Source organism: Telmatherina bonti (assembly GCF_933228915.1).
Source record: "Telmatherina bonti genome assembly, chromosome: 7".
Lineage (NCBI taxonomy): Eukaryota > Metazoa > Chordata > Actinopteri > Atheriniformes > Telmatherinidae > Telmatherina > Telmatherina bonti.
The window spans coordinates 26426413-26442645 of NC_136625.1; the positions used below are offsets into that span (position 1 = coordinate 26426413).

The window sequence follows — 16233 nt, forward strand, 5'->3', positions numbered from 1 at the left end:
GCAACTAATCCCCATGACATCTGAGATTTAGGTTTTCCTCTCTATATCTTGACATTGGGATGAACTTCTAGGGACTTCAACTCCTCCTGGTAGGATTGTCAGCTGTTTTGACTTTTTTCCACTGGTAGATTGATGGACTTGAAATACTTTGAAAAATGCTTTATAACCATTCCCATATTGATGGGCAGCAACAGTTGCCTTAAATATATTAAGTATAATATTTTATGCATACAGTTTCTTACACCTTTCACATCACTTGATGGTAAAACCTTGTTCAGAACCCTGAACCCACCTAACCTAATCCAGTAATTGTCTTCTCCCCCCTGGTGGACACCAGAAACCAGAAAACTACAATAAGGTTGACATCTCACATGTTTTCATTGTCGTTAAAAGGAGCAAAGACTTCGGATTAAAAAGATGAGACATTTTTTTCCCCACTTTTTTCTTCGGTTGGGCTTAAAAAGGGTTAAGGGTTTATTATAAACCTGGGTAGTCTGGGGTACTTTGTTTGATCAGGCGGGTATTTTTAAATTCACACCTTAATGGATGAAAATAACTTAACAGGACAGGAAGACTAAAAAGACACACAAACTTACTGAAGAACAACACTTGGGAAACGACAGTCTGACAGCAAGTAAATTAAACCAAGGGGTCTTTACACTGAGGTGAACTTACAAGCAGGTGAAGCAAATTAAACCAGGTGTGCTGACTTAACAGGAAGTGAAGCAAACAGAATCCACAAGAGGAAAACGTTACAAAAACTAACAGGAAACAAGAAAGCAACTAAAACAGCAACAGTGAATCTATCAAAACCCAAACTCCGAGGTCTTCCCGTCATGCCGCCATGTGTCAAAAACACACAATGGAATGAACTCACTCCAGACAGTAAAAGTTTTGTCTTGACTCTGGTTTTATTTCGTGCTTTGTCTATTTTTCTTTTTCTTTTCCTCTCTTCCAATGACGTCTTCTTGTGTGTTGTCACTGAATCAGAAATGGTGCATGTTTAAAATGACTGTTTTGCCGAGATTTGCTTGCTGGCGTGTAATGTGGTGTGTAGGACAGAACTCAGCAGCAACGTCGCACAGCATCCCGGAGGTGAAAGTTGCCAAGTGTGTTTTCTGAGTCTCGGCATGCTGCTGGGCAGTGACGCCCCCAGAAAATGTGCATAATAAATGTCATTGCATTATCAGGAAAGCCTGAAAGTCACATAGTGCATCTTTAAAACCTAATGTGGTTTTTCACTGTCCAGAGTGAGCTGCAGGAGATGCAGCAAGCTATCCAAATGGTGTAGGTGAGTAATGTAAAGGAAAATGTGATACCAAGATCCATTTAGAAGAAGCCCAGAAGCCATTACATAGATTTATTAGCTATTAAAGAAGAAGCTCAGCTGATGCAGAACACAACATAAAGAGCCTGTCAATCTGTGCTCTGCCTGGTCCTTTCTCTATAATGCTAAGATGTGACCACAATGGTTTGCCATGGCGAGATGATCATGTTTCTGCATGACATATGCTGATAATCACATTTTCTCCTCCTACAGAAAACAACCTGACTTCCTGCTGTGTTAGTGTCTTTACAGCATGCATGATATAAAATACTCATTTCAGCCCGCATTATAACAAGGCAGAAGTAAGTTGTTGAATCTTAATCTCCTGCCAGAAGATGTAAGTTAGAAAAAAAAAACGGATCAGTGCAGCATCATAAATCTTTTGTATATATTTAAAGAATTCCCCCTGCATCTGAAACTTCTCCAGCGAACTAAAATAAACTTGACCTTATTAAGGAGCTTCCAGGCAGCTAGCTGAATGTCCTCGTTATTCTGTTTATGTCAGCAGATTTAAAATGTGCTAATGCTGCCTGTGAATAAAGGGGTTGTGTATGGTTTGCATCCATTTTGCTTCACCGATCATATAACCTCTGTTATAAAATTCCTCAAAATATAAAAGAATTGGGACTCAGTTGTGCTTATTTTTAACTGTTCTGATGCGTAGCAGGCAGCATTAATTGTTTTGCCTGAGGTCTTGAAAACCTTAATTCAGTCTCCAGGCTGTTTGATTTTTCCAGGTCCAATGGGCTCTTAAACTCTTCCTTCTTTTGGGCTGATATATATATGATGTAACAGCCTCTCGTAAATAATCTGAAGCACATTGCCGTGAGATATCTCTGCTGTTTTATTCTCATCCATAAAGCACCGCTTCTGCACGGTAGTATAAACAACAAACAGGATCCTGGCTCAGTGAAGTAAGGTTTATTCATTAGTATTCACTTGGTTTTTTTTTTTTTTTACATATTTATGTATTTCATTTTATTTATGTTATACATATTCTTCTGCTTGTTGCAGCGTGATGTTGTGATGATTATTATCATCACCTCACAGCATAAAGTTTACAGTTTGAACTTTGACTCAACCTTCCTGTGTGGCATTTACATGCTTTCGCTGTGCCTGTTTAGTGCTTGCATTGGTTGCTTGTTTTATTTGTCTCTGTGTTGGCCTGATGATGGACTGATGACATGTCCAGAGTGTGACCATCTCCAACCCGATCACAGCTGAGATGGGCCTGTGTGAACAGAACAAACCCAATATTGGAAATTGATGCAGGGGTATTTGTCTAGTCAAGGGATATGAAAGTGTAACATAACTGATCATTAAATAATCATCTAAATTTGACACTTTGATAGCATTTAGGAGATTATGTGAATATTGGGGTCAAAGTTGCCTCATAAATGTCTGAAGAGTGTGTTTTATTGAAGTCTTGCATTGAAAATCTACAAATAGTACATTTCTTTCTACAGTACTCATCTGTTACACTTTTAAAACAGATAAAATGTTGGAAAAATATCTCCATAATTACTATGATCATTTTAATTATAGGATGAGTCACAGACAACCTGCTGTCTTCCCAGAGCTTTAAATACTGCTGTGTTGTCAAAGACGTGGCAGAGTATGTCAGACGCACACAAGTGCACTTTGTCTGAGGTGAATTCAGATATTTTAATTAATGACAGTTTAGTTACAGACCATCCTGAGAAAATTATTCTTTTCACTTATTTTGGTAAAGTTTCACTTTCCTTCCAATTTCAAAAACTCCTCAGTTAACCATCCAAACATATCGAATATTAAACATTTGAAGATCTTTTTTATGCTAGTTTGCTGGTTTAATCAGTACGGAGGTGTAGAGTTGTCACCCAAATTAAAAAAGTCTGGAACCTTATCACAGTCCAATTTTTTTTTATAAAAACATGAAATTTATCATGTTATAACATACGTTTTATTGCAAATACATTCATCTTATATCATGATAATATGATAGATTATGTTGTGAAAATGTAGAAAATAAACCATATTCATCTTTGAGTCAGAAAGCTGTGGATGTAAATCAAATGTTTAAATGGGATTAAGTGGTTCTTCATCAGAGAGACTGGGATGGTGAAGCTTGGAGGACACTGTGATAGACCAGACAAGATACATCTTCCTGCTGGCAGCTTTATTCTCCCATCCTAGTGGGTCATTAAGACTTTATAATTATCATTTTAGTTTCAGAAGACAGCAAGGCCATGGGTGTAACCACTGGTACATGTTAACCAAAAGTGATACACACAATCAGACACGTGGACCATCTCACTGCATGGAGGCAGGTGTGGTGTGTTGCACATTCCTGCACAACAATAAAATAAAACAATTAATTCGTCATAAAAACCAATGAAACATTTGTGCTTGACAAGAATACAGTACCCTACTTTGTGTTTCATGTTCTTACAATAAAACTTGTCATGTTATAACAATAAAATATCTTATAAAATATATTATAACATTAAATGTTTCCCATTCTTACAATAAAATATTCACATTAATGTGACAAGGTCCCAGTTCTTTTTTATTAGTGTGACAGCACTCTGATTCTGTAAGTCAGTTATACTTCTGTTCCCAGTAAGCTTTCACTTAGGGTTTCATTGTGTCCAATATTCCTATTGCAATTACAATTATGGATGGTAGGTGATGTAAATGCCAGGGGAAAAACCTGCCTAAGCATGCATATACGCAGAAAAGAGCCTGGACCTTGTTGTCCATCCACTTCCCATTGCTCCACGTCTTTTTAAACAATCAACACCCAGAGTTTAAGCATGCAGTGAACAAAAGTAATGCTGCAGGTATGTTCAGATTTCTTCATAACACAGCCCCACCGTCAAAGCTCCACGGGAATCCAAAGCGTCTTGGCCGTTAACTTGAAACTTTTTCAGGGAAAATTTAATGTGACAATCCCAGTTAACAATCCCAGGTAACAGAAGTTCCTGCAGAGGAAAAGGGGTTTTTAATGGCTCATTTAATCCCCTGTAGTTACAATGAATTACATTATAATGAGTACAATGCAAATTGGATGAAAAATGTTCTTAAAGGAAGAAATGCTGCTGCTTTTTTCCCAACTTCAGGGTCAAAACTATATTTGACATTTTGTTGTTATTGTTACCATGGTTTCATTTGACAGGTCTTTCAAAATGACCATCTGGCCTTTCAGTTCATTCATTCAGTGAAAAAGTTTAGAAAAAGAACGTAACTTTTGAAGTAGTAAATCTTTTATACGGGGGAATTATTCAGGAGACAGCCATTCAGTATGAAGTTTGGTCCAAACTGGAACAAAAATTCTATTGAGAAAAATCTCGAGTTCATCTGCATTGATACATGTCTGCTCTTTGTTACTCTGTAACTTCATTTCTGTTGAGCGATTGCAGTAATGACTGTTCATCTATAGCAGGTCTTAAAACCAGCTTTCACGGTTCATTGTTTTGTTACACTGATGCAGAGGAGAAGACTTCCAACTTCTTACAATAATATGTTCTCAATCATACAGCTTGTATTTAAACACGCCCCAGCAGCTTCAGAGTATTACTGATTGTATTCACTGATAATCTGTGTGCATGGATTTGTATTGTGCCAATGTAATTTCTGATGTTTCAAAGCAGACAGCATCTTAAACAAACTAACTGCTGCCCTGAATTTAGAGGCTGATGTTTCTTAATTGTAGTAGTAATGTTTGCAGCTACAGTAATCATTAATTCTACTCCATTAAGATGAGCTGTAAAGTCTGTTTTTCAGTCGTTTTCCTCAGAAGCAGAAAGTTAAAGTGGCAGAGTAAGAGATAAGATGAGTCGACATCGGACAGGCTTTCACTGATGGAGAGTTCAGAGAAAAGGGAGGAGGTATGACAGGTGTTGAATTAGCCTTTGGTAGGGGGCGAGGGGGTGTCAAGGTTCAGTAGTGCCGCTGTAAGAAATGTACAATCCTCATAAGGAGGACATTCAGTCACACTTTGTGTAATAGTGATGTGCACTGGGTTTTGTAATTTAGTAACAAGTTACACCTCTTGTCACTTCTTAGGTTATCATCACCAGTTTAGAGATTAAATAAAGCTCATGGTTAAAGAAGTGTTTATGAAAGGTGACCATCGCCCTCATATAAGCCAAGCTACTTCCTGTTAGGGTTAAACACCACCGTGCTTGTTTGGAATTAAAATCAAAACTACTTTGCTAAGTGGAAAAATAATGGTGGTTGTGAAGAAAATAGTGTATTTTCGTACAACCCAAATGTTACCTTCAAGGACAACACTTTCATAACGGACATGTTTATTACAGTTCTCTACTCAAGAGAAAGCATGAAGGAGAACGTGGAGGAGATCAAATCCCATGCAAACATGTCTTGTTTTGTTTTTTTTAAATTTTGTGGGTAACTATTGAATGATGTGTGTAAAAATAAACATGCATTTTCCTTTTTTTTTTTTTTTTTTAATAAATTGACAGACGAGTAAAACAGTAAAATCATAAAGTAAATTTTGTGTATTTTCTGTTTAAGAATGTAATTTAAAGAGTGAAATTTTCTCAAAAATACATAATGGGATCCCAAGTGTCATCTGGAGTTGAAGGTAAATCAATTCTACAAGCTGCTTATGCAACTTAGCAATAGAGAAATCATTTTGCTGAATGATGGGGCATTTCTAACAGAGTGAAGAAAGTTGCAAACGTTATCAAATCTTGCCGTCTTCATCATTACACAGACAACAATGGAGAAGGGTAGTTATGATTTATTTTTGCGCCCCCAAACAATCTATGCACTTTGCATTTGTGAAACTCTCTGGATGAGCTTTCAAATACAAATAATTTCTGAGCTGAGAATATCAAGTACAGTACAGGGGGAGGTAGTGGCTACGCTAACAGTGCAGGTAATTCCAGAAACATTCATTTTCTTCCCACCTTTGCAGGCAGTTGTTTAACCAGCAGCTGAATGAAAAGGCTGCTCTGCCTGTCCGGTCAAGTACCCATACAAGCATGGAAACTGTGATGATAACACCAAAGTACATCATATGAAACTAACCATGAAAAAGGAATGGTGTTCAGAAAACTTGTGATACTGGCTAAGCAGCATCTCTGACATATTCTACTGGAAATCCTGTCTTACTGCACTCGTTACACAGTAAAACTTCATCCTACATTTAACATCTCCGGAGATTTCTGGTTGCTCTCAAACAATTTTCGTCTCCATTAGTTCTATCACAACTTAAGCTGAAGTGTGTGAGCGTGCGTGTGTGTGTGGCCTTAATGAGAAATCTAACAAAGTGAAAATCGATGTAAATGTTGTATCTTTTCCTGCTGTGTGTCTCTGAGAATCTTAAATGAGCAGATTTTCTCCTCTACAGTGAACATAAATTGATTTCTCTTAATGCAAGCAAAGCCTTTACACCAGATCAGTTAGAGAAAAACACATGCTGGAGCCATAATCAGGGATGTATTTCTAAATACGCTTTGAACTGTACTTGCATTCAGTGTAGACACCCCTAAAAGAGTTGGACTCGTTCTGAAGACATCTGCTTGTCCCCGTGATTTATGCACATCACTGCTCGTCGGGTGGGTTTATTGCATCCCACCATTTTATTTTTTCCTTGAGCTCATAGTTTTAGTTCTTGTTTTGCTGTTTCCACTGCATAATGCTCAAATCACAAAGCAACATGAAGTTCTTGTCATTTTTATTTACTTTACATGAATGTAGACATTTTAAATACAATTGGTGTCAGAAAATGCAGCTCACATCTGATGTGTCCCACAGGTTAAACCGGAACCTGCAGGTACCTAATTTCATAATATAATTTCCAACTCAAACATTTTTTACACGCAGACTTTTCAGAAACGGGCCGACTGCAGACTGACTGGTTGATTCCTGAGTCTCTTCGTGCTGTTGGTGGACGCACTGCAGTTCATCATTGCATCTGCTTCTGTATAGTTTATTCTGTTACACAAGAGTCTCTTACAGTGAAACTGGTAGCCTACATGAAAACATGTGTTCACAGACTGCATGATTTAGAACAATATGGTCTATTCTATTCTATTCTATTCTATTCTATTCTATTCTATTCTATTCTACAGTCTTTTAGCGGACACTTTTATCCAAAGGGACTTACATATGAATGAGAACAACACAAGCACGAAATCAAACAGTACAAGACATTGTAGGTGCTAGTGGACTGTCCAGTTGGACGCAGGTCCTTACATGAAGTGCTACAGGCTTTTTTTTTTTTTTTTTAATTTTTTCATGCTGGTGTATTCTCTGACCTTCCCCTGCAGAACCATAGTTCTGTAGCAATGTTGTGTGAAATTGCAGGTCAGGTTAGGCAAGCTAAGATGGCACTGTTGGTATTTAATAGTGCTATAAATGAGATTCTAATCAAATTTATATTTAGGTTTTTTTTTTTGTTTGTTTGTTTGTTTTTGTTAATATTACATGACATTTAATGATTTATGTCATAAATCTTTTCTACTAGTAAATTCCCTCCTACCCATAAACTTGGCATCATTAACATGCACATCTGGAGACAATGTAAAGTTTGTAGCTCACATTTTTATATATATATATATATATATATATTTATATATAATGAGATTCTATATATTAGAATCTCATAATTTTTTTTTTTTATATATATTTTTTTTTCAGATTTATATCTTAATGGAGAAACTCCCTTAATGTCAAGATTTTTCAAGTTTTTGTTCAGATCTGTCATTAAATTAAAAAAAAAGCCTAAAATGTACTAGTTTTTTCTTCCATCTAAAATAAGTCGTATATCTGCGTTTTGCGCAATTTTCTGTAAATCATTAGAATTTATACAGGGAAAATTTGTCAAATTATTAGCAGGTTAATTAAATTATTAAGATCAAACTCCATAATGGCAAAGGTAATAATATGTTTTTCCAGGCTCTTGGAAAGAGCACATGTGTGTGTGTTTGTGATTGGAAAAGACAGATGCAAGAACACATGATAAACCTTTACAGATGGCTGATAAAAGTTGTGTTGCTGTTACTGTTATTCTTTGAGTGCTTTTAATGAACTGCTCAATAATTAGAAACCTCATTAGTTATCTAACGACATGGAGCAAATGATCCAGGGAGCAAAACAAAACTTTACCATTCACTGAAGGCAGACAGGCGGGCAGCGTTCAAGGGTACACTTTCAATTTTTGACGAGATAAGAACAGTAAACATGATCATTTTCATAGCAGCAACAACCTAAAACCATAATCCAGCACAAGAAGAACATTCATAACCTAAATACCCCCCAATAAACATGAATAAGGAATGCATTTTTTAAGCTGTCCTATTTTTGTGTGTTTGCACATCAGGATCGCTGGCTTATTTGAATATATAATGTTTTTTGGCCTGTAACAGAAAGTACTGTAGCTTAACAATATGCTTTCCTTCCTCCTCTGCAGATCTGTGACAAGGAATGGCACTATTATGTAATCAACGTAGAATTTCCTGCAGTGACACTCTTTGTGGATGGTGTGACCTATGAACCGTACCTGGTGACGGATGACTGGCCAATCCATGCCTCAAAGATTGATACGCAGCTGACTGTGGGCGCCTGCTGGCAAGGTCAGTGTGTGTCCATGAATGTGTGTGTCCAAGGCTTAGTTTATTGAGAGGCTCTAGGCATTAAACACACTGGAACTGGATGGGAACTGCTGCTGCATTGTGTTGTTGGGAATGTTTGCAGCTGTACTTGAATCTGACTGGAGTGTTTTTCTATGTGCAGCCCTGTTTTAATGTCACATTTGTGGTTTCATTCATTCCCTACACACCAAATGAGAAAAAACTGTGTCATTTTGATGTAAAAGCAGCATCTTATTAACTCATTTAAAATCACAAGTTTATAAGTTTTCCATGACTACACAGCAATGCAACATCTGAGTGCTGCATTCGATACAGTAGATCATCAGATTTTATTGAACAGGCTCAGAAGTCTGGTGGGCCTCTCAGGAACTGCTCTTAAGTGGTTTCATTCCTACCTCTCGGATCGACAATTTTTTGTAAGTATGGATACATGCTCCTCACGAACCTATGAAATAAAATGTGGGGTTCCCCAAGGATCAATTTTAGGCCCGTTACTTTTTAACCTGTATATGTTACCACTTGGGGACGTCATCAGGAGACACGGCGTTGATTTTCACAGCTATGCCGATGATACACAGCTTTACATCACCGTGTCCCCTGATAACTTAGAGCCACTTAATATTCTTTTAAATTGTATTTCAGATATAAAGTCATGGATGGCAGCAAACTTTTTACAGCTCAACCAGGACAAAACTGAAGTTTTAATTATCGGTTCTGAAGGCAAGAGAGAGATCCTTTTGTCAAAATTGCAACATTTTAATCCCTCCCAGTGTGTGAGAAATTTGGGTGTTCTTCTTGACTCTGAGCTGGATTTTATTCCACACATAAAAAATGTAACAAAAACAGGTTTTTATCATCTAAAAAATATTGCCAAAGTCCGCCCATTTCTCTCTCTTGCCAGCACAGAGGTGCTGATGCATGCTTTTATATCCAGTAGATTAGATTACTGTAACGCCCTGCTCTCTGGTCTTTCTAAAAAGTCTCTTTCCAGCCTACAATTACTACAGAATTCAGCGGCACGAGTTCTGACGAGGACCAGAGGGCGGGAACACGTTACACCAGTTTTAAAATCGCTGCATTGGCTTCCTGTGCGTTTCAGGATTGATTTTAAGATTCTTTTACTTGTTTATAAATGCCTTAATGGTCTTGGGCCTTCTTATTTATCTGACCTTCTTTTTAATTATGAGCCTTCGCGGACCCTGAGGTCCTCTGGTACTAGCCTTTTAGTGGTTCCTAAAGTCAGAACTAAGACATACGGTGAGACCTCTTTCCATTGTTATGGTCCTCGACTGTGGAACAGCCTGCCAGAGAGCCTCAGGGCCGCGGACACTGTTGATGTTTTTAAGAAGAGGCTCAAGACACACCTTTTTAGCTTAGCATTTAACTGAATTTTATTTTATTTTATTTACTTATCTTAATTTACTTCATTTATTAATTTATTTATTTTTAAATTGTTTTATTAGATTTCTTATTTTTAATACATTATTGTAAAGTAATATATATATATATATATATATATATATATATATATATATATATGTATATGTATATTTTCTTTTATTGTTGCTCTTATTTCTTACTGCTTATTACTTTCAATAATGGAACTGGAGAGAGCTGAATATGATGAGACTTTCTCCACTTTTTTTTGTTTATTATGCACCTATTTCTTTTTAACACAAAACTAATTATAGTTAAATAACAGTGTGTATTTGTGGCTCATCATTGACCATATTATCATATAAAATGAACAACCAACACATACAGCTATCTAATGAATTATTTTATTATCCAAATCCATGTTGGGAGTTCTAACACGCTAAATGTGACACTAAAGCGTGTTGATTGTAAAATATCATTCATGAAGCAGCAACACAAATTAATGTAAAGACAAGCTTCTCCTTTCTACTTAAAATTCACAACAGTACATTTTTGTGTTTTGTAAAAGGCTTGAAGGTGTATTTCTAAAAATCATTATGAGCTTTTTAAATACTGTACCTGAGTCCAGTTTCAGAACCTGTGACAACACCCTGTATAGAAAAGAGAAAACTGCACCAATAAAAAGCAGCCAGAAGATGTTAAAAATTACATTTGAGTCCCAAACACAGGGGGCGGGTGAGAAAGCAGGAGAGTAACTGTTAAAATGAATAAAGGGATTAGGATTTATTCCCTGTGGGCTGCGAGTGTTTCCTCTTTGAAGCCGACTGGGTATCTACAGGAAACTCTGCATGTCTTTCTCAGCGGTTGGAAAAGAAAGCAAGTAGTGATTGCAGTGAAATGGATGATGCCATGATTAATATTTAAATAATTGCACAAAAGTGCTTTATTGTACAGAATGAGATGAAGAAGATCCGCTCAGCAGCTTGTCTAAATCAGGTTCATAATACTGAGCATCGTCCAACCCTTCAATCCTGATGGAAGTTTGGTTGCGTTTCATCCCTTTCATCCTGCGCCTGATTGCAATTTTCTTTTTGTCGTCATCGTTTTCGTCCTTGCCTCATGCCGCCCTCTTGTCTTGCCTCTTTCTATGAATTTGTGAGTGTGAGAGGAAGCCCTGAAGGAAGGATTAGCAAAAGTGAAGGGAGGACAAGTTTGCCAGCTATTACATCCCAATAAAGCCGCTTTAAGCTTCACTAAGCTGCAACTGATAACTTTGCAGGCCATTAGAGTACAAGATTGCCTCACAGAGCTTCTCATTCCTCCATCTCCTTCTCCTCACAATCAACAACATAATAATGAGACGTGGAGTAAAAGAAGTTCAGACTAGTGACTGCAAAATGAGAGCACGTGCTCTTGCCTCACAAGGTTAACAACAAAACCATGTGGGTTTTGTTGGTTTAAAGCAGTTTTTAGTAGCAATAAGCTTTTATTGAGTTCCACGAGCAAATATGTGTTTGTGAACTTGTAAAACCAGCCTCATCCTGTTCAGATAGTTAAGTACAGGTCTAAAGGCACAGGGTGAGCACTTTGTGTGTGTGTGTGTGTGTGTGTGTGTGTGTGTGTGTGTGTGTGTTATGGAGGAGATGAAAAGCATCAATCAAAATAAAGAATCACAAAGTCTTGCCCTCTACAACTCTGCAGCGTACTGTAACTTGACAAAAGAGTTGTAAGAGCAGAGATCTCCTGATCGACCGTGAAAGGACTGATTAGAGGAGCATGCAGCATTAGTGTAAATCATTTCTTTCTCAGACACTGTTTACAGTTTCTTCTCCTGCTCTGTAGTTACATATGTTGTGTAATAAAGAACAGTTAAGATGTCTCAGTAAAATTGATCTCGGGCTTTTATGGATTTACAGTCTTATCAGTTTTCTCCTACTAGACTGACGTTGAAGTTTGTTTCAGTGTAATTAAGGTGTAATGTCTTGTTTTATTACCTAAAACCTGTTTTGTGTAATTTGTGTCCTTTGACCTTTAAACACAAAACTTTAATCCATTTGGTGGACATTTGAAATTTCTTTGAGGCACTACTTTAATAAAAATTAAATCCCCTTGTGGCTTCATCACAGTGCCTTTTGAATTATGAACACCAGAATTTAATCAGTTCATCTCTGAATTAAAGAAAACAACGGTGTTTGTTCCCTCAAGGCACTCATGAAAAGAGTGGACTCAATAATATGTTGCCTCTAGGTACGTCTGTGCCCACGCTGAGGCATAACGATGTATTTTCAGATCATTATTGAAAGTAATAATGACCAACAATCTACTGGTTTGTCAGAAGGTGTAACTAATATGCAGCAGTAATGGATGGTTTTGGGATCAAAGTCTCTTTAAGATGAGATTCAATGGGAACATAAAAACAGTCCTGGTCCAAGAATCCCTGCCTTACTTTGGTTGCTTCTTTAAAGATTCAAACCTTTAAAATATTCATACACACATGTAACAGCCTAAAATGCACTGAAGTTAAAAAGAAATCTGTCATTCTGGTTCACTTCGGTAAGAGTGAGTGTGAATGTACTAAAGTGTGTGAATGTGTCACTGAATGTTTTAACGAATAAAAAAAAGTCAAGTCCACCTCTACTGCATGAAAATGAAAGGATCCATAATGAAACGTACAAGGTCTTTAGCCTTTAGCAAAAGAAATAAAGAGCCATTTACCAAAAGCAAATGTGCAGAATTATGCAACCTGTCGTTAAAATCTTTGAGAAGTTAGCCAACTTGGACATCCAGAGGGATTTTTCTTAAGATCAAAACTATTACTACCTTGAGACTCTTGCTCATAGAAATAGTTACAGACTATTATTTGTGTTGGCACAATTAACATCTACGTAAGATATCTGCCACACAACATAGTACTCTACCAATTCTGCTCTTGTCTGTCTTTTAACTTGTCCTGTTCAGCATCGTAGCAAGCAGAATGGTGGTCTGGCTGTGTTGTGCTGAACACATCTGCTTTGCCAAGAGCAGCTCTATGGATATAATGCCCCTCTTGATCATTTAAATAATATTCTTTATTTTTAAATTTCAATATTGCTAAATTTACATATTAATGCTGGACCTGACAAGAGGTTTGGGAGGGAAAAAAATCTAAAGGAAATGGGAGAGAAAAAGAAAGCAAAGAAAAGATAGAAAGAAAGACAGATAGACAAAGAGAGAGAGGGGGGAAGGAGGGAAAAAGAGGGACAAGGAAACACCAGATAAACACTGAGAAATCAACAGCATGAGACGTTCAATTCAAACAGAGAAAACCAGACAAGCAGCTGCTACACCTGTAAGGAAACAGAACACCACCTGCGACATCTTCAGGAAAATAAAACGCACAATTGTCAGGAGAACTTCTAAAACAGACAAGCTGAGGGATGAAGAAAAACAACAACGTTAATCATAACAACTAAAACATCGTCCTCACGGAGAAGAAAACATGAACTGTAGTTGGTGATTAAACCCACTGAACGACACAACGGCTGGATCAGCTGACAGGTTAGTAAATGTGGAAGATAAATATCAGGAATGAATAGTGATTAGTGACTTTGTAAGTGTGACCAGGCCGCAGGGAGCAGGGAGCTTTGACCTTTGAACTCTTATCCTTTTTATTAGAGAGAGAAGGAGGTAAGAGCAGAATAATTTGGAATATTTTCAGATTGATTGAAAGTTAGATGATAGAAAGGAAATTTAGAACAATTTCTTATCCTGCCCCTTCTTTTACCAGTTTATTATCTCTAATGTGCAGCTTCACCACGTCTGCTGAGCGCACACACAACAGGAATACTGAAGAAGAACAGCAAGAAGTCATTTAGAGTAATGAGGAAGATCGTTCAAGTCACAGACTGAAATTTAAGATTGTCTTTGTGGAAAACAAAAAAAAGGTTTTAAAGGGGTTATTTATCTGCTTATTATCTCAGTTTTTTTTTTTTTATTATTGGCACAAACAAATTTTACATTTTCACTCAAGTAAATCTTGCAGTTGTTCAGTTTTATTGATGATCATAATCATTTCATACTCTTAAGTTTTTTTTTTGTTTTTGTTTTTTTAGAAATAAAGTACAAATAGACATGTATGCACATCATTAATGTCAAGTTCATTTTAAAAAGTAGTTGAATCTATTAGGATAGTCATGATGGTAAAACTATAAAATGGTTATACATCATATATCATTTTCATTTAATGTTTTTGAAATGTTGAGCTGAAAATTAAAATCCTATATCTGTAATATTTATGTCAGTATTTTACTTCAAGCAAATGAAAAAAATGTGTTCATTTATATTCTGGACCTGCAAATATATTTTCATCAAAGACTTTTTAAAATCTGTAATTTCTTTTTTTCGGGAGCTGACACTGCTCTGCACTGAAATACCTGTATTTGCACATAATGTATAGTGGGATGCGTTATTACTACATAAGTACTGCTTACCTACTGTACAGGGGGTCATCAGCTTTTTTAGAGTTTCTCAACTTGCTAACCTGAGAATTTCACACAAGAAACCAAAAGCTGCTTTATTTGGTGATCTAAAGAGGTGAAACTATCGGGGCAGAGCTGGCATGACATACAGGGAAATCTGCTACTTGGTGTGAAAATTGTACACTTAGTCAGGGCTTGACAGTTTCCCTAAAATGGCTGTGCCACCCCTTATACAAGAATTATTACTTTTTCCACTAAATATTGTATCTGATTCTTATGTTTTGACATATTTGTCTGGTTAACTCAACATTTCAGAGGAGGCTCACACCTCCACCTGTCAAATTCATGAATGAAAGTCAGTATAAATCAGACAGGAGGTGTCAGCCATCCCTGTCATTAGCTTTGTGATATAAGTATCTGAATGTTACAGACTGTTGAAAATCCATCCATCCATTCATCTTCTGCCGCTTATCTGGGGTCGGGTCGCGGGGCCAGCAGCCTAAGCAGGGAAGCCCAGACTTCTGGTCTCCTCCCAGAGGGACGTGCCTGGAATGCCTCTCCAGGGAGGCGTCCAGGAGGCATCCTGACCAGATGCCCGAGCCACCTCAACTGGTTCCTCTCGATGCGGACGAGCAGCGGCTCTACTCTGAGCTCCTCCCGGATGACCGAGCTCCTCACCCTATCTCTAAGGGAGAGCCCGGCCACCTTGAGGAGGAAACTCATTTCAGCCGCCTGTATATGAGATCTCGTTCTTTCGGTCACGACCCACAGCTCATGACTGTTAAAAATATTATCATATAATTCTGTAAAACACGTTCTTGCCTACTGTTGCCTGTCTGATATCTGAGGCTGTAATCTGACTATTTCTTGCAGTCAGTTAACCCTCCTGTATCTCAGGTAACATTCATGTAATTATTTATCATGTCTAAGCAGATAAATCCTTCATGCCAAGTTGACTGATGTCAGTTTTTCTGTAGGTGTTTATTGTGGAAAACAATCCTAATTCATGACCATGAGCTGCTTTTTACTTGTTGATCTACATGACTTATTTCTCTCGGTACCTAACTGTCTCCTTTTATCTCTGTTCTCTTCTCTTCACTCTTTGTCCTCTCTTTGTCCAACCAGGCGGTGAGGTAGCAACCCCAAGGTTCACTCAGTATTTCCATGGCAGCCTTTCAGGTCTGACAATTCGACCAGGCCGCATTGAAACCCAGAAGGTTATCTCCTGCTTGCAGGCCTGCAAAGAAGGCCTTGATATTAACTCCCTTGAAAGCCTAGCTAAGGATATAAAGGTGGGTGGAAAATGGAGGCACAGTTGCAATGCTCTAAAGGCTAGCCTTCAATGGAAGTATGTCCACTGCTAATTACCTTTGCATTGCTGTAAAAGGGGCAGTAATACACAGTCACTTTTACGCTGTGAAGACTAATGTGTTTATGCTAACGTACATCTTCCTTTAAAGCTGTAAGT

General features: G+C 37.4%; 1 protein-coding gene across 1 annotated transcript in view; it reads left to right on the forward strand.

Moving 5' to 3' along the window:
- clstn2a (calsyntenin 2a) overlaps nt 1-16233 on the forward strand; it is a gene marked incomplete at both ends in the record, with an annotated part of 177969 nt that overhangs the window by 152800 nt on the left and 8936 nt on the right. The window contains 2 exons of the mRNA XM_079244427.1: nt 8751-8913; nt 15891-16057. Of these exons, the coding sequence (XP_079100553.1) occupies nt 8751-8913; nt 15891-16057 (330 nt within the window). The remainder of the gene's footprint in view (nt 1-8750; nt 8914-15890; nt 16058-16233) is intronic.